Below are 22,242 nucleotides of genomic sequence, written 5' to 3'. Positions count from 1 at the left end.
TTCTTTTCTTGTTTTCTGGATGAACCTGGATAGAACCCTCTCTCTCTCAAATGCTACAACTTCTAATGCACATCTCTTTCTCTTTCTCTACCTCTAGTGTGGTATCCAAAGTGAGTTATTCCCTGCTCGACAGAGCTACATCAAGAGCCCTCGAGTTGCCCAACAAACAAACGCCGTCGAGAATGCACCGTGCATATATGGTGACAAGACAATGTTAACGCCAAGATTTTATGCCCATCTCTTTTTCACTCTCATCTATCATACCCAGCCAGTCTATAGGTTCGCATCTAGGCCCTTGACCTTGCGGTAGGCGTTTCTGTGCATCTCTAGGAAGACAAATGTACAAATAGTTTGCCTGATTCCATGTTAGTCGTTGTGTATACCATATTCAGGGGTGGTCACTTACGGTCCAAGTCTGAGAAAGCTGGGGACCCATCCCTTAAACACCCACATGAGACCATCGGAGCGGTAAATGTCGCCAATGAGATGCAGAACGCCGTGGTTGTGCGAGGAAGACATGACGCGGGTCTTGATGACGTCGATGGGGCTCGTGACGGTGGCGGCGACCAGACCGGCGAGGAACGAGGCCGTGAAGTGCGTCTTGAGGTTGTCCTCCATAGGGGTGTACTTGAGCAGTAGGCGCTTCGAGACGTCGTAGCTGGCGAGTTGTCCGGCCGTCATAAACATGGCGCGGGTACTGTTGGGCCACCATCCTCGGAACATGCTCTTGGGACCCTCCTCGCGGGCCATGCGCACCATGCCGTCAAAGGCGTGGCGGTAGTTACGGCGCTCAGCGTGAGGAAGTGCAGCATCGTGCTGCATGCGCACGTTGAGCACATCCGCAAAGTTGCCCGCGATACCGCCCAGGAAGCCGGAGCCGGCAGCCAGGCCTATGAGTACGGGAAACGAAGGATCGCGGCCTCCGGCCGAGAGGCGGGTCTTAAGTTCCTCGTAGACGCCGAAGCGGACGGTCGAGTAGGTCATCTGACGGAGGAGCGAGGCCGAGATGCCGCTGTAGAGCCCGAGGGGTCCATCGTGCCGCAGGATGTGGACAAAGGTGCCGACCATGTTCTTGGGCGCATTGCCGGTGCGCATCTGGAGACGGACCTAGAAGGGGTGAGCATGTGAACGTATGCGAGATCTGTGGAGACGGGGGGCGAGATCTACCTTAACTGTGTTCTCTGGTTAGCCATGTATATGTTCCAAGACGTTCAACACCACGTACCTAGATCCAATGGGTGCGTGACGCAGGCGGCCAAGCTGCTAGCACTTCCGCCGAACCAGAAGGGATACCGTATCGACGCCTTCTTCCTTGTCGGCTCTTCCTTCTTGACGGGCTCCGCCTTTGTCGACATGTTGGCCACAGATTCTTGCGCAGCGGCCATGTTGTGGTTATTGCGGGGAGATGGGATCCGGCCGTACGGGAGAACAAAGCTTCACGAGCTGCGAGACACTATCGTCGACATTCCCTCGGATCGAGGACGCGGAGAACGAGCGACAAGGTTGCGCAGAGTGGGCGCAATGGTTGAATTGGGGGTGACTCGATGAGTAAACCAGCGTAAGCACGGATGGGGTTGGGATTTTTTTCGTGACTTTCTCCTCCCTTCGTTATCCCTGACCCTCAGTTATCTCTGGTTTCCAATTGACCGAGCTTTGGCTGGCAGCCGGAGATTCGGATCGGGGGAGTGCATCCGAGCAGGGATCGTGGGACTCTCTTCTTCTGGTTGCGCCAACGGCGGCCGTTGAAAAGGCAAATCGTGGAAATTCCGTCTCTCTTTTTTTTGCGGGCCGGCCGGCTTCGGAGCTGTCCCTCCGGAGCAGCTGTAACGCCGAAAGCCGAACTTTTTTGCAAGACGGAACGATGGAACCACTCACAGTCGAGGTAAATCAACCTAAAGCTCTCTTTGCGATTGCGTCCACGAGCCATTGGCGTCTGCTGCGTGGTCCGGTCGCCTTATAATGTGATTGTCGAGCTCCGTACGCCGTCAAAATGAGATTCTACGCCCAGGGCATGCGCTGCCTCCGGGCCTCTGCCCCGCGAGCCGCCCACCTCTCCCGGAGCTCCATCATCCTCCGAACAGCTTGCGCCGTGAGGGCATACTCGTCGGGTCGGTCCAGTTGCAGCTGAATACTTGCATAGACGTCTCGCTGACTGGCTTGACCGCGTTGCAGCACCTCCGACGGGCTCCCCAAGCTCCAAACAAGGCTCCGTCACTATCCGTGGGCAGACCATCAAGACGGATCCTGAGTGGTTCAACGCCCCGGCCAACGTCCTCGATGCTACTTCGAGGAGCCTGCATCTGCAAAAGGATCACCCCGTCTCTATCACCCGCCAGATCATCCAGTCCAACTTCCCCGAGCCTATCTTCAAGTACCACAATGAGTTCAGCCCCGTTGTGTCCACCGCCCAGAACTTTGACTCGCTCGGCTTCCCCGCGAACCACCCCGGCCGTGCTCTCTCAGATACCTACTACCTGAACCAGGAGACTCTCCTGCGAACGCATACGAGTGCCCACCAAGCCGACACTTTCCGGGCCAACCAGAGCGCTGGTTACCTCATCTCTGCCGACGTCTATAGACGAGACGCCATTGACCGGAGTCACTATCCTGTTTTCCATCAGATGGAGGGTGCCATGTCATGGGACCGTAACGAAGTTCCCAATGGTGACATTGCTGCGGCTGTGTGGAAGGACTTTGAGAACCTTCCCGTGCATGGAGTCCAAGTAGACGACCCAAACCCTGCCATTCATCCCGAGCGCAACCCTCTTCAAGAACCCCATCACACGGCGGCAGAGGCTGAGGCTATCGGTGCTCACCTGAAGAGGTCACTTGAGTCCATGGTTGTCGACATCTTTTCCCGTGCCAAGGCTGCAGCGATCAAGGAGGACCCCGACTTTGTTGATGAACCGCTCCAGATGCGATGGGTTGAGGCATACTTCCCCTTCACCAGCCCCTCGTGGGAGCTTGAGGTTTACTATGCAGGTGACTGGCTCGAGGTACTCGGATGTGGTGTAGTCAAGCAGGATATCTTGATCAACGCTGGCGTGCCGAACCGTCTAGGTTGGGCGTTTGGCATCGGTATCGACCGTATTGCCATGCTCCTCTTCAAGATCCCTGATATCCGCCTATTCTGGTCGAAAGACAACCGATTCCTGTCGCAGTTTGAGGGCGTGACCGACAACCTCGACACACTGAAGCGCTTCGTGCCCTTCTCCAAGTACCCTCCCTGCCCCAAGGACGTGTCCTTCTGGCTGAGCTCGACGTCGGCGGCGGGTGGCAACACCAAGGGCAGCTTCCACGAGAACGATGTGATGGAGCTGGTGCGCAACGTGGCAGGCGACGTGGTAGAGGATGTGCGGCTGATTGACGAGTTTACGCATCCCAAGACGGGGCGTAAGAGCATGGCTTACCGCATGGTGTATCGCAGCCTGGAGCGGACGCTGACCAACGCTGAGGCCAACGGTTTCCACGAGAGGGTCCGCGAGGCTCTCGTCAAGGAGCTGGGTGTTGAGCTTCGCTGAGCCACTTGGCTCGTGACTGGCCCACGCGCGCAAGGCTAGGGTAGGGAGCGCCGGCAGTGCATCATGCGGAGGAGAAGGGAGCTGGGCCTGTGGAGTAGCTGAGGCTCGTGAGCCTCTTTGCTCCAGATCCAGCTTGACATGGTAGACCCCGGGCTAGACCTAGACCTGTAGGCTGGAAGCGGATCCAGCTGCGGAGATGTACTAGTATCTGTACAGTATCTTAGCTATTCAACGTATGTATGTCTCATGACGGATTCCTCGTAAAGGGAGCGCTGCCCCGTGAGCTAGTGTTTTCAATGCCATGGCCATGGCCGCAGCTCATGACGACGCGGTCGCAGAGCTGTTGCTGCTGCTGCGCCCTGCCAGTGGCCAACTCCCCAGCAATCTTAGACAGCGGATGGCCCCAGCCAGCCCGAGGCCCGTCTCGGGATGTGGATAAGCAGGATCGAATTGCAAATGAGCAGGATTCCAATGGCTTTGCGAGAGTGACGTCGTCAGTCCGAGCTGAGCCACGCGACAACGGGGTCTAGGTTGTGTTCCTTGCAGATGGTCGAGCTGCCTCCCGGCGGGGCGGATGAATTTGACAGGGGAGGGTGGCTCGTGCGCTGTGGCGTTCGAGATTTTGCAGCCGTGGCTTGTGCCGTCTGTTTCGGAGGGAGGTCTCCAACCTCGATGATGAGCATTCCTCCGCGGTTTATTGGTCTTTGGAATTAACCTCGGGTTGTTCGACGATTAGAGTTGTTCTGTTAATGCGGAATCTTGTAATTGTCCGAAACCTAGGGAGGTTGGTTGATACACGCTGAATCATGGCTTCGTCATGAGAGCTTAGATTGATTCAAGATGAGGATAACGATCGACAAAAGTGCTTGACTGTCAATGAAAGCGTAGAGCTGTTTCATAGACTACACAAATCTCAGGGCATTCCTTGAGAAACTAGTCCCTTTTACCCGTAAAACCCATCTATCGGCGATTTACACGTCTTGTCTCGGACTGACCTCTGAAGATGAACCGACTTCCGCAATAGGAAGGTATGAGAAGGCGAGGGACTTGTGTGTGCTTGGGCGCAATTGCGGAATAGGTGCTGCCATGATTGCAGGTCGTACTGTAACCCTTCAAAATCCCATCCAGACAGGCTCAGCGAGTATTGGACGGTGGATACGCGCATAACGCTAGCAACTCGAAATTGCGGGGGTTGAAGAGCGATAGCAATGTTGTCGAGGCGGAGTTTCATGATTCCATAGTCATGTACTGCGGCTTCTCAGCAAGTTGTCAAGGCAGATATTACATATCCTCCATTCTTCATGGCTTAGCCGCTGGAGAGGCAGTTAGGCTGAACTTGACTGAATGGCACAGCTCCTGTGTAGCATACCTCGGCAGTACTCGATGGGCCGAGTTTCGCCTACCTACCGTCTGGTTTGTATCCTTCACCGCCCATCACTAACCCCCCAAGGTGCAACTGACGATGGATGCGGACATGCGGTCCCTCGAACCCCGCTCGGGGGGGATGTATCCCGAGACACTACAACTCTTGTGCTGGTACAGAGAGGCCAAATGTCTTGGCAAAAAGCTAAGAGAGTACAAGCCCAGAACTGCGGAGAAGCGTATTCTTTGCTGCGGTTGAGGCTGTCACGACGTTCGCAATCTCGTTTAATAAACCCTTCAGCCACGAGTTGGAGCATGGACTGTTTCTATAGTCTGAATAAGCTGGGCGAAGTTTGACATGAGCGTAATCGTGCTCGGCATCTTCGGTCCAGACGCTTCAACAATCTTTTTTCCCTCAGAGGGAAATAAAATGTTTTGTTCACCCCTCTCTTGCACAGCCCCCTTCGAGTAGAGAGTCTTGGACGGTCATCGATCATCGAGAGCCTACGACTGGTTGCGCCCAATTTTTTGACTCGTGGGGGATCCCCGGGAACATGGGCGGTTGGGGTGTGAACTTGGTCTGGCGCTTTGTAGGCGCCGGATGTGAAACTTCAAGACTCGTAGTCAAAACGAAAAAGAGCCCCTTGTTGAGACTATCGTGTTTGATCCTTTCTTTGCTCAGCGCTTATCTAAGAGTGAGAATAGAAGCAAATGTCTTTCGAGTTTCACAGACGCTGAAACCTTTGGAGTGAAGAAAGGTAGCGCAGCGAATCGTCGGTTTGGGGTTGACGTGCACGAGCAAAGTGCAGTAGCCTCATGCAGGTTTCCAGGGGGTTGGTTGGGTGTCTGTGTGTGTACGGAGGCAGGCCCAAAAAGTTTTGTCCCGCGCTAAAAGCCACATAGCCCCACGAAAATTCAGGCGAATCAGAAGCAGCAAATTCACAGCCAATTACTATGAGGAATATCTCTGCCTTCTTTATACTCATTTCCTCCTTCAAGCTCAATGATTTTTCTGATATGTGAGGGGATTCTCTCTATCCAGGCTTGGATCTTCTCTTGCGGCAGCTCAGCCCAAGCCCTCTCCCAAGCTCGAATAGCTTCCTGCCGGCTCTTCGGAGCGCCTTTCTTCGTAGTTGCCCTCTTCAAATACGGCCAGGCAGGCTCAATCGCGTTGAGGTCAGGCGAGTTGCCGCACCAAAGCATCCTTTGAACCTCAAAGAGGTCATAAATGCGCTGTTGAATATGATGACTATGTGCCGGCGCCTTATCTTCCTGTACGATCGTGCCGGGCCTCTCTTTGGCACATTCCTTCGCAAAAGGAAGCAGCTTCGGGATCAAGATCGAGGTCTGATAGCGGTACCAATCGATGCCTCCTTTCGAGCTTCTCGTCAGCTTGCCGTGCCCCTTATCCCACTTCCATTGTGGCTTTGGCCCGGGCAGCTGCCGCAAGTGAAGCCTCCTCATCCCATTCGAAATCTCCCACTCACTTCTCATCAGCGGCTCAAGCTCCTCATTCATCTTCTCCACCGCCTCGGCGGCTTCCTTCTTCTCTTTCGCAGTCTCTGGTGCCCAGCAATGACAAGGTCCCTTCTTATCGTACGAAAAGGCGGCCCAGAACATGAACTCGCTGGCGCCCTTCCACCTCTCGCGAATACAGCTGCGGAGGAAGCGTTCGTCGGCTTTCCTCCACACGCGATAGCCCCCGCGGCGGTGTAGTAAGATGATTGACGTTTCATCTGACCAGATGACATTCTTCCAATCCTCTATAGTCCAGTCGCGATGGGCTATATACCAGTCAAGCCGCTCTTTCTTTATCTTCTTCGTCAATCCAGGCTTCCTCGTCGGCTTGGTCTTGCGGTAGCCTGACGCCTTGAGGATTGATCTGACTATTGACTGGGAGATATTGATGCCTTGCAAGCTAAGCTCACCCGCAATATCAGCAGCTGATTTCTCCCTTCCAAAGCGGTCCCGGCTAACCTTGGCGATAATCAGGTCTTTCGTCTCTATCGTCTGCTTCGAAGGCCGGCCAGATCGAGGTGCATCTTCAAGGTATTCATCTCGTAAGGTCAGCGGTACGAGATTTGGGTCAAATCCTCGTTCAATTGCGCGTGCATAGATACGGTTGACCTGACGGGTTGAAAGCCCTGTGATACTAGCTACCTGAGCAGTAGTCTTACTGCTACAAGGTGCCTTAAGGGCCACAACTAAGGCACGGGTTGCAATATCTGTGTTTGGGGCCATAGCGAAAAGCGGCTTGGTGGGCAAAATCGAAGGAAAAGCTGCTGAGCAAGATCTACATACAATTTTGGTGGGGGAGCTGATGACACAGTTTCCTTGCTTTTTTGGTGGGGCGCGCTAACCTCTTGGCAGGACAAAACTTTTTGGGCCTGCCTCCGTAGTAGAGATGAAGATGGCGCCTTTTCGAGACAGGACAACAAGTCTCGAGACGGGGTATGGGGGCAGTGAATTGTCTGCTGCTTTTGCTATTAGGCCTCTTTCGCTTTCGGGTTGATCCAATATCTCTCCACTTGCTTCACTGCCCCCTGTGTGACCCCATGAACATAGGGGATGGCCCGTAGGAGCGAGCTCTGGACGGCTCTAGAATCTGGCAAATTTTTTGTTGAAGCACTGCCTCTGTCAACTGAATCGCAAGCCTGGCGTACTCACCCGTGTCCATGTACTGCTGTAGAGAAGTGGGCAGTTAAGGTTTCTAGGCCACCCCTGGAGAGAATCGCCATCGCCATGGCCGTGGCCGTGACCGTGACCTTGTCCAAGGGCGGCAACCCGTTGCTTGAGTGGAGACCAAGAGAGCACAGCCTTCGATGGCCCGTGCCCCCACATGCAGCACTACACGCGCCCCCCTGCTTGTACGTGGCCACCAGATGGAACCCTCTTCCCGCTAAGCTAAGCTAAGCCTCTCTTTTTGCCCCGTCTTCGGGAGATGCAAGGTCAGTAAGCGGCTTGATATAATAGCCGCCCATATCACCACACTTGCACTTTCTTCAACTCAAACAACAACACCGACAACATCACCACAACTACTACAACTACAACTACAACTACACCAAGAAACACCCCAGACTACAGCTGCAGTTACAGTCACACAGACGCAACAGTCTAGAATCAACACCACGAACTTCACCACTTCTCCCTCAACTATCACATCCACATCCACAATGGAGCCTTCACCTCGACACTCCCGCTCCTCCTCGTCTGCCTCGCGACGATCAAACCTCACCCTCGACCTCTCGTCCATCCCGCCCATGACCCCGCCCACGCCCCCCTCAAACACCCTCCTCCTCACCAACCTCGCCGACCCGGCCATCTTCCTCCCCGAGAACCTCGACGTCATCCGCGACCTCATCTCCCAATCGGCCACCATCCACGCCTTCTCCCCGCTCAAGTCGTTCCGACGCATCGTCGTCTCCTTCTACGACGAGCAGGCCGCCATCGCCGTCCGACAGATCTGGGACAACGAGGCTATCATGGGTCAGCAGTGCCGCGTCTACTTTGGCAAGCCTACACCTGTCGATCAGCGAGATGAGCACCTCGCTCTTCCCGACGCCGGCAAGCTCTTCTTCATCTCTCCTCCTCCTAGCCCTCCCCACGGCTGGGAGGACCGTCTCGAGGACGCTCCCAACAAGCTCGTGCACGCCGAGGACCTGGCCGACGCTTTGGCTAAGCTGCACCACCGCGCCGGTCCCGTCGACGACGATGCCAGCTCGCCCATCACACCTCCCGACTCTGCTCTTCCCGGCCGCACGCGCTCGCGCTCCTCCACGCTCATCTACAAGCCCAACGAGGAGAGCAGCATGCCCGCCGTCTTTGTCGAGGACATGACCGATGAGCCCTGCGAGTACAGCCCCGTAGAGCCTACCAAGCCCATCATGGCTCACACTGCCCGGCCACCTGTCGAGCTTATGAGCGACGCCTAAGTGGCTTGACTAGCAGCGGGATGAGCATCTATAGATCGAGAATCATGCAACAGATTCTTTCTAGTCTTTAAGGCGTTTCACAGGGGATCGGTGACACACGGGAGGGTTCGGCAGGTGACAGGATCGAGCGGGTCTTTTTTTTCATAACGGTTCGTACGGGAGCATTTTCAGCATTGGTTCTTTGTATCGCTGGAGTTGGGTAAAAACAAGCATTATCTTTTGTCTGCATATTGCAGACTTGGCGGGTTATCTACACCGGCAAAGTACCGTATTCGGTCTTTGCTTGGTTGGCCCAGATAGGAGCCTCTGTACTATAGCTATTCGGAAATATTAATATCTGAAACCAAACTCTGCCTGCTTTGTCTACTGCTTGTGATTTGAATAATGTGCAAATGGCGACTTGATGCCGTTCGACCGATAGGACTTGTGCATGATTGCTGACCTCCATCAGAGGGCCTTGTGACTTGCGCATATCAGGCTCCGTGTGTAACAAACTACTTCAGCTGGCAACTTTGAAGAAGAAGAAGACGCTCGAGAGGGATTAATTCGAATAGAATTATCGAGAAAAAATTGCTAGCTATTCTTATTTCCCTTACTATTGCACCTGTGCTGTGTTGGAGCGGACCTGTCCAAGTCTGGGGACTCAAAAGTTCCGTGTCGTTGAAGCTATCCGGAAACCCACACAACGCCGGATGGGCTGATGAATGGATGCCGGTATAACACCAATTTGCACATTCAAAGCCTCGGACGTCATATTGCCAAACGTCCCTATCACTGAGGCCAGGCAGGTGCCTCTTTGGCAAGAGAGTGACAACTATAAGGCCCAGTCCGTGTCTACCTACTTGGCTAAGATAAATCTATATCTATACAACCAACTCCAATAACTAAACTTCTAGTCTACCTACCGATTCAGACTAACCGTCACTGCAAGTGAGCGCTCTCCCACCTCGCTTCTAGATGAGCCAACTCACCAAGCCCGACTAGGCCGAATTCTTGACGAGATGACCAGATGCGACGACTGCGGAGGGAGCGGAGAAGTCAGGGCCAAATGCCACGAGTGCCGCGGCAAAGGCGAGATTCAGTATCCATGCTGCCGGAACCGCAACTGTGGGCAGTGCAACGGAACCGGGAGGAAGAGTTTGCAGTGTAATGAATGCTACGGGACGAGATATGTCCGGGAAGAATGCATGCCATGCGAGGGCACGGGTCATATTCATTATGATTCAGATGGTTCAGATGGATATTGAGATACTTGGGTTGTTGGATGGGTTCAACTCTTGCTGCCTGTCTTGCTGTAGGTCACTAGACGTACACAGCCTTCCTCACCATTCTTGACTAAATAAAAATGAGATGCCTAAATGAATGTGTCTTCCAAACTCCAGTTCGCCTCGTGCCCTGTGATAATGATTCGAGATAATAAACAAGATTCGTCACACAAGGCTTTGCAGCAACTGCGTCTGCGCCATGACTGACGAGAGCAGATGGCGCGGCACGCCTCGCAGCCAGCCCGACGATGAGCCCACGAACCGGGCGAGGCTGACCACGGCCACGGCCCCGACTATTGTCCCGACTACGAGCACAGCCCGGATGGGCATCTTTGAATGGCGTGTCATCAATCTTAGCGTGCCCGAACTCGACACGGTCTCCTTCTCGTCCGGCTCCTCGGGGTGTCCCAGCTCCGTAAGCATGCCAATGCGCGGGAGATACTGGAACTCGAACTTGGTGGATTCGCCGATTCCGCCAATCTTTTTGCTGTGGATCATGAAATGCGCAAAGCTTTTGAATTTCTGTTACACAGCGTCAGCCACATTTGCTCCTTTGGTCTCGTATTTCCTATCCCCAGATGCAGGGTCCAGGGGTAAAGAGACAACACATCTCAATGATAGAAGTCAAATTAGAACTGGGGGTGGGGAAATGGTTGCTGATGTGTTGTCGTCTGTGTTGTGCTGATCATGTACGTACCCTGTCCCGGCTCCTCTGCATGTCAGTCGGCAGCCAGGGGTAAGTATAGCTCAGCCAGTAGAGCACGACGCATTGCACCCAAACGATTGCACGGTAATACCATCCAGGCTTCTCAATGCCTAGTGCACCAGCTAGATCATCTCCGTTGAGTTGGTAGGCCTGGGCAGCGAGAAGTTCGCGGGGTGCGTGTAGTGGCGGAATACGTGCTTCGGCTGTGAGGATGTTGTTGGCGAGGATGCGAGAGTTGGCCGACGGTGCCACTTCAGATGTCATGACTGACTCCATCATGGCCTTGGCCTGCGCTGGCGTGGCCATCCAGTCCACTGGCGTGCCCAGCAAGTATCCGACCCAACGCCATAGTGCAAGATAGTCGGTTATCTGTTGATCCGTCAAGTGGATGCCCTGTCGTGGAAGAGCCATGTAAATAATGGCTACCGAATAAACGGAAATAGTGCCGATCGAGTGTAAATCATTGATCGGCACTCCCCACTTGTCCATGTCGAAATAGCCTGGTCGTTCGTGCTCCAGTTGCATAAGCCGACGTCGAACTGCCGCATGTAGTAATCGAACCCGCACTGACGAGACGTAGCCCTTTCCACCAGGCTTAACAGCGTCAATGTCTTCGACAACTTCCATGAAATGTTGCAGTGTCTCCAAAAGACGGCGTTTGGTAACTCGAACTCCAAATCCTCCTGTTCTTGAGAGAGTTTCGACAACACGATATGCGCCCATTCCGCCCAATAGTGACTTGTATAAGAGCTACGGCATAGTTAGCAAGTATTACTTCTTTATAACGACATTTACTCACCCCAAGAAGAATTTGTGCGCTGTACTGGTAAACCACACGTTGACCACGCTCAATTTGCTCCCAGTCAACCCACTCGGGGACTGTCGAGACCTCTTCCCATAGCTGACCCAGAACCTCATCCGAGTCCGCGTACTTTTGAAGGAGAACATAGAGGTCCCTCTGGCCATCTCCCGCACCATGAGGACACCTCCATGCTTTCGAGGTCGGCGGTGAGAACTCGTCTAGACGGTCCAATGCGTCTGTGGCCAACTTGTCGTACGAGTAGAGCAAGTGAGAAATCTCAGGTGCCGTCTTGTGTTTGGAAGTCCAGTAAAATTCATGACCCCAGACAGTTCTAAAGTCATCGAATTCAGACATGTGAGAGTGGGGATACATGATTTCGAAAGAGGATTGAGATTGATACCAGACAGGACCAGGAGAGGATCAAACAGGAAGGGACTTGACAGACTTTAAACCCCCAGAACCAACACCCGGGAATCTTCACAAACTGATGACGAGGACTACTCGGCACATGACGGCGGACACTTGTCGCGACCTGGCCACCCCTTGGATGTGCCGGGATCACCGTCAAAAACCTCAACATCCTGGCTCCCGTCGGTCTGCATGTTCTCGATGGAGCTGGTGGACAACGACTGAATCAATCCCCACTGGACAGCGAGGGCGAAATGGCAGGCGAGTGGAGAGGTTGCAATGCGAGGGAGGCCAGGAATAGGCATGGAATCTCGGCTATAGAAGAACAGGAGCCGGCCATGACGAGACAGACCGGAGATCAGAAGCCAGGAGGCGGCAATGCCTATCAGGATCTAAAGGGACGGCCAAGGTCCTTCGGGCTAAGGAGAGACCCGAGACAGTGGCATCCCCTCGTGCTAGGTTGTCAGGGAGAGCTCCTATAGGCCAGCCGTAGTTCCGGGAGAGACATGCCGCAACCAAGACGGTGCTCCCACCTTCTTGTAAAGTCGAAGAGTGCGAGTCTGGGCCAACCGGATGCATTAGGGCGGCGACAAGAGTCCCCATCGAGTCCACCTCTGTTCCCGCGAGGGAACTGGCAGAAACAAGACCCTCTCCGGGCGCATGGATGACATTGTTTGATTCAGACGTGCGTTCCACAGGAAAGGTAACCATTCAGCGCAGAGAGTTCCTGAGCCCGTCTCGTCAGCCATTCCGCTGCAGCATAAACTAGACAGTCCCTCCTAGGCCCATAGACGTCCACACAACAGACCGCGCAGCATTTGAAGTGGACCTTGTCCTCGGAGCGGCACCGCAGGTTGACATTTGAAATTGGCCCGGGACAGGGATGATTGACCTGGTCTTGTTCGAGCATCTTGACGTGGTTGGCATGGATAAACGGGTTGTTTAAGCGAAGCCCCCCGACTACCTACGGTAGCCCTCAAGGATAAGCTGGTGACAGTTTCCCTCCCTCTTGGTTCGGGCAGGGACCTGTTTGCGGGGCGAACTAACGGTGATCGATTGACACGGGTGGCTGCCCGTTAGCTCGTGTGCCCGGAGTAGATCTCCGTATAGCGTAGAAGATCGATGACTCTCCTGGGTGATAATGACGCCCATGATATTGTCCATGGATTTCAGAAGGGGTTGTGTCAGTCCGGCCGAGGTTGCAATTGTTGTTGGTCCAGAGACTGCAAGCCCTCGCCAAAGGACCCAAGAAAAGCAACGGGAACTGGCCCCTGGAGTGCGGGATAAACCATGTACCTGCCAAGTTATTTTTCTTCTCGCAGCTGCATTTGCATTTGCATCCATGGCTCAACGACTAGTTGCGTGGAGATGACACCACCCAACACTAAGGACCCATAGCGGGCCGGCCAGTTGGTCTCCTGCAACTCCATGGAGGAGCATCCTAGAGGCCAGTGAGAGTTGTCAATGTCTCGTCTTTGGACGGGTCAACTACACGAATAGAGGTGATGCATCACAATCCCAGGTTGAAGAAGCAAAGGAAGGGATTCCAACATGTGTGCCATGGCTGAAGTTGGAGCCCTTATGCCGGGTCTGTCGTGTCTTGAAACGCAGACCGAATACGGGCAGGGTTCGCGGAAGCACGGAAGGCTTGCATTTCCGTCTCACTGCTTGACGAACGGTGGTCTTGCGTCTGTACCGGCATAACGGCCATGGTGGGTGGACAAATCAATGAGACCTGAATTCCCCCTTCACATGCAAGTTGGTTGCTGCTCATGCTTGGCACCGGACAACGGAGCTACTTCATTCCGAGATTCTAAAATGAGACTAGCTCCAATTGACTGATCTGCCCCCACCGTCAGACCCTTGCTCGCTCATGATGGAGTCTTGTGCTCTTTTCCAGATTTGGTCCGACTTTTTTTGCTATCGTCTCAATCACTCGCTCCGGCACCGCCTGTCATGATGGGCTGTACATGCCGTGTCACGCCCTTGAGGATCTTTGTCCAAGGCCTATCTCAAGTTCACAAGCTTGAAGCCTCGCCCTCCTTCATTCGCCTTCCCGCGTCCGCCACACGACCTGCCCTCTATCAGAATCACTTTGCCTTGTCGCGACAAGCTCGGTCCATTCATGTGTCAAAGCAGCTAGGCCAAGATACTTCCAGCGCAAGTTTTGCTCTGGCCAGCTCAGATTCGGATACCAATTCCTCTCCGAAGGAGGAATCTGCCGCCGTGAGCAGCGAGGCTCCCCAACCCGAGCATCCAACCGAAACACCAGACTCGTCGGAGTCCTTGCCCACACCAGCAACCCCCAAATACCAGCCTCGTAAGAATGTCGACTCCTACGGTGCAAAATGGAGCAAAAATGTGAAGAGGGAAACAAGCAGCCCGCATCGGAGAGAATTCAAGGGTGCCTCTGTTGAGCGCCCTGAGCGCCCTGAGCGGCCCAGGGGACCTTCACCAGGCGAGCCGCAGTCAAAAGTGGATATGTGGAAGGCCCAGAAGGCGGCTCTGAAGGAAAAGTTCCCTGAAGGATGGCGTCCGAGGAAGCGTCTCTCCCCAGATGCGCTGGCCGGTATTCGCGCGTTGAACGCTCAGTTCCCCGATGTCTACACGACGGCCGCCCTGGCGACAAAGTTTGAAGTATCGCCCGAGGCGATCCGTCGAATCCTCAGGAGCAAGTGGCAGCCCTCTGTCAAGGAGGAGGAATCGCGACAGGAGCGCTGGTTCCGCCGTGGCAAGGATGTCTGGGAGCAGAAGGCGGCCCTTGGCATCAAGCCACCGCAGAAATGGCGCCGAGAGGGTGTTGCGCGAGACCCCAGCTATCACGCCTGGAGGCAAGATGCTATTCAGCGCAACCGAGAGAATGAGGAGCAGGACGATCGAGAGGTTCATAGAGGTTATCGACCTCGAACCGGGAGGGGTAGATCATGAACATGTGTGTATGAGTACCATGATTTCCAGCCTTTGCATATAGACCGGCGCTGGTTCTGTAAAATAGTTGTAAACTAACCCTACTATCCATCAATGTTGTACAATAAAAAAGTTGAGATGGTTTTCATCCGATGTCTGGACCTTCTTGATGCTCTTAACCACTCGTCATATTCCAGGAGGTAGCTGGGTATTGGTTGTAGCTAGAAGGACGCCTTATACTTGATAGGTCCTCAATATCGATCCAAGCGCCCAGCATTTAATTCATCGAATGTTGTTGAATTTACCTCCTTGCCAGCTTGGAGGCTCTTGGTTGAAGTGGGCTCAGGGCGGCGACGCGACAGGGGGCGCTCGGAGCTCCGCGCTTAGAGACGCAGGCGGTTTCAGTGCCACATGCTAACACGCAGTCAAACTCCAACCTCGTCTCACATCTTGGCCTTTTTCCTTCTGGACAGGGAGACCCTTTTTAACTCCTTCACACTCACTTTTGCACAGATTTGGTGTACTCTGTGTCTTTGTAATACCTCCCTCACTTAGCATCTCTCATCCGACGTGCCACGGCTCACGTCGCCTCATCTCATCATGCCAGGCAACGCTCAGTATCCGCGCCCTCCCCAGCGCGAATCATGGTTTGCGCCCATGTCGATTGACCTCATTCTCAAGGTCCTCAACACGACATTCCTTCATCCCTTTATCTGCTGGATTATTCCTCTCTGCTTCCGTGCCCAGACGGTCAAGTGGGATGCCCCGCCCATGATCGCCTCCATCGCCTGGGCCACCTTCATCACGCTCTGCTGGATGGCCAACATCATCAACCAGCGCATCGCCCATGGCATCCCCAGGGAGGTAGACTTGGGTGAGGAGGTTATCGTCATTACCGGCGGAGCTAGCGGGCTTGGTCTGCTGGTTGCTGAGGTGTACGGTATGCGCGGCGCGACGGTGGCTGTGCTGGATGTGAATGAGATGGAGAATACTGAGGCGAGGGGTGTTACGTACTACAAGTGTGATGTTGGAGACAAGGATCAGGTTGCCAAGGTTGCCCTCGAAATCGAGAAGGATGTAAGTTCAAGGCCTCGATATATCCAATACATTGCTAATCGGACTTTAGCTCGGCACGCCAACTGTGCTCATCAACAACGCTGCCATTGTGGTTGGAAAGACTCTTCTGGACCTGTCACTGGACGAGATTGACCAGAGCCTCACCACTAACCTCCTTGGACCTTTTTACTGCCTCAAGGCCTTCCTACCTGCCATCATTCGGGGCGGAAACGGTGGTACAATCGTCAACATCTCATCCGTCATTGGCACCGTAGGCGCCGCGCAACTGACAGACTATGCGGCCGCAAAGGCAGGAATCACGGCGATGCACCGATCACTGACAGCCGAGCTGCGCGAAAGCCACCCGGAGATCCGTACCGTGCTCGTGACGCCCGGCCAGTTGAGCACGCCTCTCTTCTACGGTGTTCAGACCCCCAACTCGTTTATTGCACCCGTCGTTGAACCCGTCGACGTCACCAAGGAGATCGTGGCGGCCATTGACAACGGAAGGGGCGCAACCGTTGGAATGCCCTTCTACGCCAGATGGATCGACTGGTTCAACGTGCTGCCCGTGGGAGTGCAGGTCATTGCGCGGTGGGTAGCAGGCGTTGACAGTGGCATGAAGACGTTTGTTGGAAGACGTGGACAGAAGCTGGAGTGAAATCGGCGCTGGCGCCGGGATCTGTGACGACAAAGGAACGGGGGACAGAGAGAGGGATACGGATACAGGGAATAGAAATGATAATGTATTAGACCCTACAAGGCTGTTGCAAGGCCAAAGACGTGGCATTTGCTGGATCAGCTTTGTTTAAGTCCATGTACTTGTAGATATCCACATGAAGACAGATCGTGATGCAATGGACGTTCAGGGGTTGTGTATTGCTCATGGCCATTATCTCCCCATAGTCTCCCGAGAGTCTCCGTCGACAGCCATTCAAACTGAACCTCTAAATGCAGGATGATGATTAGAATATCATGTCGTATTCAACTAAAAGTGGATTACTTTGATAATTTCTCCATGGCCGAACTGATAGAACAGGCCATTTTTCAGGGGGTGAGTTGGTTCCTGGTTTGTCAGAGAGCCGTCCCGCACAACAAACAAAGAACTACTACGTAGTATGACGAAAGAACTATCCCTATCTTCCGCTAGGAAGACAACGACGGCGAGATGGTGTCGAGCTTTTACCTATCCAACTACTTGTTACGGCAAGACTCGAAAACTACTCATCAAGGTAAAACAACGAGTTGCCTAGTTGCTGCCCTAGCCGGAGCCTCTGTGTAACGTGGCTTGCAACACACACCGCGCGCCCTATGACAACTGGTGCCACATAGTCAAGCCAAAGAACCGTTGAACCTGGTCCGAGACCACACGACGCCTGCGTTGTGCAACTGGGCTTTTGAGAAAAAGCATGTGGTGTGACGAAAGCTGCCCCTCTGTTAATGCCGTGACTGGCTCGGGGAAGCGTGATCCTGGGCGGGATCGGACAGGAAGAGGTCACGCTTTGAGCCATGGGAGGAGACATCTGCAGCAGTTGCGGGCGCTCGAGGGTATACAGAACGGCCGTTGGGCTGCAGGGAGTCTGAGTCGTCCGTGGGGAGTAAAACGAGAGCCGCGATCAAAGGAGGTCCGTGGGTGTGCCAAGGCATGGGGACTCTGCAGGCGTCAACGTCACCGGAGGCTGAACCGAGAGTGACAGGCTTGGGAAGGTTAGGGATAGAGTTAAAAGAACCGCGAACTTGAACTTCAAGAAGATCCGTGGAACGTCATGACCCCGTATGGCTTCAAGCCACGGGTTCGTCTGGTCTCTCTCCCCTTGCTTGTGCTAATGGGAGCGGATTACAAAGCTACAGTACTATGCGGATAAGCAAGGGAAGAGTGCCTGCGCTGGTCTTACACGTGGAGTCCAATTTGCATGGTTTGAAGCAGTTGAACGAGACACCATGTGGTGAGGGTGGAGGAGGTAAGGGTAGGTTAAGCAGCAGCTAGCAGCCCCTTTAGGACCTTGGTGATGCTTCCGTTCCGTTCGGAACACCGGCAAGATGGTTCATCCAGCAAAGGCATCAGTCGACGCTACTGCGCCCGTTATGAACTGCACCGAGCCGCAAATGGAGACAAAGAGCCTTTTGGAAGTTCGTGCCCGGGAATGGATGTTTAAAGAGCGAGCTTCAAGTTCGGACTGGGGTGGGGAAGTCAAACATGGACCCCTGCTGGTGATGAAAGATGGCGGGGGGAACCGTCAAGGGCTCGAATGGATAAAATGTCACTTGGGGCGCCTTCTACGCCCGCAAACCTGCACCTTGAATCCGCCGACATTGACGACGGGAGGGGCTCTCCAGGGCTTTTGACCAAGCAACATCCAATGGCGGAAGCTAAAGTGGTGATGCCAATCGATCGAAGCGACGCAAACAGTCGGAGTCGACGACATCTAGACAGCCTCGAGAGAGACGCAAGCCAAGGATTGCTACTTTCAAGAGCACGCGACATTAAACATCAGCAGCAGCGCCCCTCTTGAAAACGCCCCTGCAAGGGCTGCGCTGCAAGCAAGCAAGCAAGCAATGAACGGAGCGGTACCTCCCGGTAATAAACGCGCTACGATACGCCCGCTGGTTCCATCCTCTGCGACATAAAAACGCCCGCTCTAGCTACCAAGCGGGAATGGGCAGTTGACGACTTTTAACCTGCGAGCGAATCGCCTCGAGTCAGGCCCAGGCCCCTCTTGAAATCGGATCCCATCCATCGTCTCACTCACGTTTCGTTCCTCTCCTCTCGGTTCCCATTTCAGAGTCACTCTCAGCCCTTCTTATCTGCGCCCGCCGGCCACTGTCTCTCTGCCCCTCCTCGCCAATCACGCCGTCACGACAGCCCGCAGCCACCGCGCGGGCAACCTCACACACCCCCCAGTTCCAGTCTTGCTTTCCGCTCTTGAACGAGATAAGCCTCTAACTCGCGCGCTTTCGCTTGCTCCATCCATTCGTCTTTTACTCTGCATCTGCAGCACCCGATCCCGGCCCCGACCTGTCCGTCTCCCTCGCCTCCATTCTGACGGATCCTGGCCCAAGCCATGTCCATGCCGTCCACATGCCACGAGCCATGAGGCGAGCCCCCGAACCCTGGACGCCATCCACTGTCACCTTCTCCACGGCTGCCGTTGTTGCTGCTGGTGTTGCTACTACTGCATGCATCCATCATATGAAAGTCGTCCATGTCCCCTGAGCAGACAGCCACGGCAGTAATCCTTTGATTTCTCATCCAAGACGGTGTTATCCGAATCAGACGGACCTTGACTGCGCTTCCATCAGTCCCGCCGCTGCGAGTTTCAAAAGAGCACCGCCATACGGTAGACCCAGCCTCAGCTGCCGCATTGCCCACGTTCAGCGATCTAACCCTCCAACTACAGATGCAGGTCTAGGCGACGCAGCATCGTACACCTAGAGGGGTCATCTCCTTATCCTTCACCTACCCCCCATATAGTCCGCCAAGTCGACAATGCCACAGTGGTGGGTCGACTCTCGCATCGAAGCCACCGTCACCCGGCCCTTCGTCCTGAGCCAGCTTCTCCCAGATGAGATTGAGCGCCTAGACCGTCCCGTCGCCTTTGGCGGCGAGGACCTCACCGAGCGCACCTACTGGGAGAGCATCCGGAATGATGCCCCCCGCATGTTCCTCATCCTGGTCGACCTCGGCGTACCCGATCAGATCTTTGGAGTTATTGACGATGGTTGGGACGATGCCGAGCTTCCCATTGCCCTCGAGGACGTGGACCGGCTCGCCCTGACAGCAGTCCGCGACGAAAAGGTCGAAAAGAAGTTTTACCAGCGTCAATTCCACTACCTCCTCAAGCCTCTGCAGCGCGGGAGCCACCTTGTGTACGGCGACCACGAGGTTGTGCCCCTCGATGTTGTTGAGCGATCTCCCCTGGCCACTCACAAGTCCCATGCCATCGACAAGGTGAAGCTCCCCAATGTTTCGGGAGCGTTCTTTTGTCGCCGGCGATATTCCTTGGGCGCAGGGCCTGGTGCCATACCGATATCCGAGTTTCTAGACGCCATCCAAGGGATCAAGGGGCTGCAGAACGAGCACATGGTCTCGTACTGGGCGTCTTACACTCACAATGGATTCGGATACGTTCTCTTCTCGCCGCCGAGCGACCTCACGCTCAAGTCGTTTCTGGCGACGACACCATCTCAGTTCAAGCACCTGGCAAAGACACGCCGTAGGGAGCTCCTAATGAACTGGATTCTGTGCCTAGTCGACACCCTCTGCTATCTCCATAGCAAGAATCGATCGCACGGCTACATCAAACCATCAACCATCTTCTTCACCAACCAGAACCACATCTTCTTCTCTGACTCCACTCGACTAACTCCCGACGCTGTTATTCTTCATACGGATAAGTCATCTTTCGATCGAGAATGGTATGACTATGCAGCACCAGAGCAATGGGCACGACCTGCGGGCGCGTCAAGTCCGCCAAACCGATTCACGCCTCCCGAGGACACTCACTTTAGCATGATGCAGCACTACAACTCCAACTCGTCCACAGCAATGTTTCTAGCCTCAAACGCGCATCTAAGCGCCCAGCAGGCCGATATATTCTCACTAGGATGCATCATACTAGAAATTCTATCATTGCTGGTCAAAAAGTCATCAAGCAAGTTCGCGGCTTTCCGGTCTGCGAAACACAAGACGGCTGGGCGAGGTGGTGCGGTATTGGACACATCTTTCCACAAGAACCTGGGCCAAGTAGAAGCATGGATGTCGGGTCTCGCCAAAGACGCCTCTCGGAAATCGTCGCCAGGCAAGGATGACTCAAACTTCTTCCGAGGAGTCACACCCATACTACATGTGGTCACGGGTATGTTGTCGGCCAATCCATATGACCGGCCTCCTGCCATTGAGGTACAGCAACGCATCTACCAGATCATGACGGAGGTCTGCGGCATCTCGGAGCCGCATTGCGTGCATCAATACTCGCAAGACCTTGAAACCTCGTTTGGTGGGCTACAGATCCAATCCAATGTTGGCAGCGTGATGGGTCGGTCGCAGTATCAAGCCAGCGTCGGTCACGGTACGATGCGGACATACCAGCACAGCCGGAATAGCAGCAGTGGCGAGTACTCACAGGGTAGCCGCACGACGACCAGCAGCGAGGCCGAAGTGGATGGTCTCTACATGACTGGGCATCCAAGTCCACCACAGATGATGCCGCAGGGCACTTGGTCGCGAATGACCAATGCTCAGGGCCAGCTCTATGCGGCAGGTCCATAAGAGACTTCCGAGCGTGGGTTGAATACGAGGACGCGTTGTCTGCGTTGACTGTCATCAAACATTTTATTAATCTTATTGCGATGAGCGATTCCTTTGGAGCGAACTCATTTATTGGGGTTGGGGCTATTACTCAAGCTATTACCCAAGATACGTACTCCCGCTGATCTGAAACGTGACGGCTCGTCGTCGGTCTGCCTGGAGTAAGCTCAACCCTGGCAGTGTCAAATTGTGCTTCATATATCTGACACATGAGAGGGGCTTGGGATGCGAGGCTGACTTGTATCTGCATCATCAGCAAGGCGCGGATCTCACACACAAACATTGAATCTCTACCATGGTGTCAGCCTTGAAGACAAGGTAGATGAAGCATATATTTACGAAAAAGGAAGATGATATTGTAGGATATAAAAAGAGCATTAGCCTAGAAAAGGCCGAGACAATGGAAGAAAGTGGGGATTGGATAAGGCACTACGATTCATGAGCTTGAGACATTTGGCATGCAATTTACATTTGACATTCTTGTGATTGGAGGGTACTCCCACGTGAGGCATGGGCATGGGCTCTTGAGTGTTGGTCCCGTTTGGGCAATGGCAGTGCTGCTGCAGAGATGGGCGTGGATGTGAAACACGGGAGAGGGCATCATTCGTGAGGCTTTTCCCATGCTAGGCGACGATGTTGTAACTGGTGTGCCTAAACAGGATCGATCCTTTTATAACGCATGACATAGGCATTGCGACATGACATGGGGAAAAGATCAACGAGGTCCAGTTTGCAGGTGGATGCAGCTCGGCCGATGCCGACTTTGCAAAGGAAGCGTTTCACACTGGGGGGGAGAGGGGGGGCATGGATGGGGTGGCTTCCATGTTTTTTCGTGATCCCGGGACAAGCCCGTTTAGCCAAGCCTGACGTTCCCTGTCATTGAGTCCCTTGATACATGTCAAGCTTGATCTCAAGGTTCTTGCTCTGGCTGCCAACTGTATCGAGATCAAGGTCCATATCTCTGAGCCAGAG

The 22,242-nt window shown here is 54.2% G+C and overlaps 7 protein-coding genes across 7 annotated transcripts; 5 read left to right on the top strand and 2 right to left on the bottom strand.

The window, feature by feature from the left end:
- Positions 1-273: 273 nt before the first annotated feature.
- NCS57_00036600 (uncharacterized protein) lies at positions 274-1,385 on the bottom strand (the record flags this gene model as incomplete). Its single annotated transcript, XM_053050452.1, has 4 exons — positions 274-355; positions 407-1,107; positions 1,168-1,172; positions 1,217-1,385. The coding sequence occupies 4 exons, from the start codon at positions 1,383-1,385 to the stop codon at positions 274-276; spliced, it is 957 nt and encodes a 318-aa protein (XP_052918967.1).
- A 605-nt stretch (positions 1,386-1,990) lies between these two features.
- NCS57_00036500 (Phenylalanine--tRNA ligase) lies at positions 1,991-3,521 on the top strand (the record flags this gene model as incomplete). Its single annotated transcript, XM_053050451.1, has 2 exons — positions 1,991-2,108; positions 2,173-3,521. 2 exons carry the CDS (start codon positions 1,991-1,993, stop codon positions 3,519-3,521), a joined length of 1,467 nt encoding a protein of 488 aa, XP_052918966.1.
- Positions 3,522-7,819: 4,298 nt separating this feature from the next.
- Positions 7,820-8,818, top strand: NCS57_00036400 (uncharacterized protein; the record flags this gene model as incomplete). The annotated part of the gene is made up of 1 exon (XM_053050450.1): positions 7,820-8,818. The coding sequence occupies exon 1, from the start codon at positions 8,060-8,062 to the stop codon at positions 8,816-8,818; it is 759 nt and encodes a 252-aa protein (XP_052918965.1). The 5' UTR covers positions 7,820-8,059.
- Positions 8,819-10,248: 1,430 nt separating this feature from the next.
- NCS57_00036300 (MPAB-Lcp-cat domain-containing protein) lies at positions 10,249-11,963 on the bottom strand (the record flags this gene model as incomplete). The annotated part of the gene is made up of 3 exons (XM_053050449.1): positions 10,249-10,605; positions 10,781-11,539; positions 11,589-11,963. 3 exons carry the CDS (start codon positions 11,961-11,963, stop codon positions 10,249-10,251), a joined length of 1,491 nt encoding a protein of 496 aa, XP_052918964.1.
- Positions 11,964-13,865: 1,902 nt separating this feature from the next.
- NCS57_00036200 (Required for respiratory growth protein 9, mitochondrial) lies at positions 13,866-14,927 on the top strand (the record flags this gene model as incomplete). Its single annotated transcript, XM_053050448.1, has 1 exon — positions 13,866-14,927. The coding sequence occupies exon 1, from the start codon at positions 13,956-13,958 to the stop codon at positions 14,925-14,927; it is 972 nt and encodes a 323-aa protein (XP_052918963.1). The 5' UTR covers positions 13,866-13,955.
- A 579-nt stretch (positions 14,928-15,506) lies between these two features.
- On the top strand, positions 15,507-16,623 carry NCS57_00036100 (uncharacterized protein; the record flags this gene model as incomplete). The annotated part of the gene is made up of 2 exons (XM_053050447.1): positions 15,507-15,983; positions 16,033-16,623. 2 exons carry the CDS (start codon positions 15,507-15,509, stop codon positions 16,621-16,623), a joined length of 1,068 nt encoding a protein of 355 aa, XP_052918962.1.
- A 2,826-nt stretch (positions 16,624-19,449) lies between these two features.
- On the top strand, positions 19,450-21,231 carry NCS57_00036000 (Protein kinase domain-containing protein; the record flags this gene model as incomplete). Its single annotated transcript, XM_053050446.1, has 1 exon — positions 19,450-21,231. One exon carries the CDS (start codon positions 19,450-19,452, stop codon positions 21,229-21,231), a length of 1,782 nt encoding a protein of 593 aa, XP_052918961.1.
- Between the last annotated feature and the right edge of the window lie 1,011 nt (positions 21,232-22,242).

The sequence above is a fragment of the Fusarium keratoplasticum genome, chromosome 1 (assembly GCF_025433545.1).
Source record: "Fusarium keratoplasticum isolate Fu6.1 chromosome 1, whole genome shotgun sequence".
NCBI lineage: Eukaryota > Fungi > Ascomycota > Sordariomycetes > Hypocreales > Nectriaceae > Fusarium > Fusarium keratoplasticum.
This window is presented reverse-complemented; position numbering and strand designations above follow the sequence as displayed.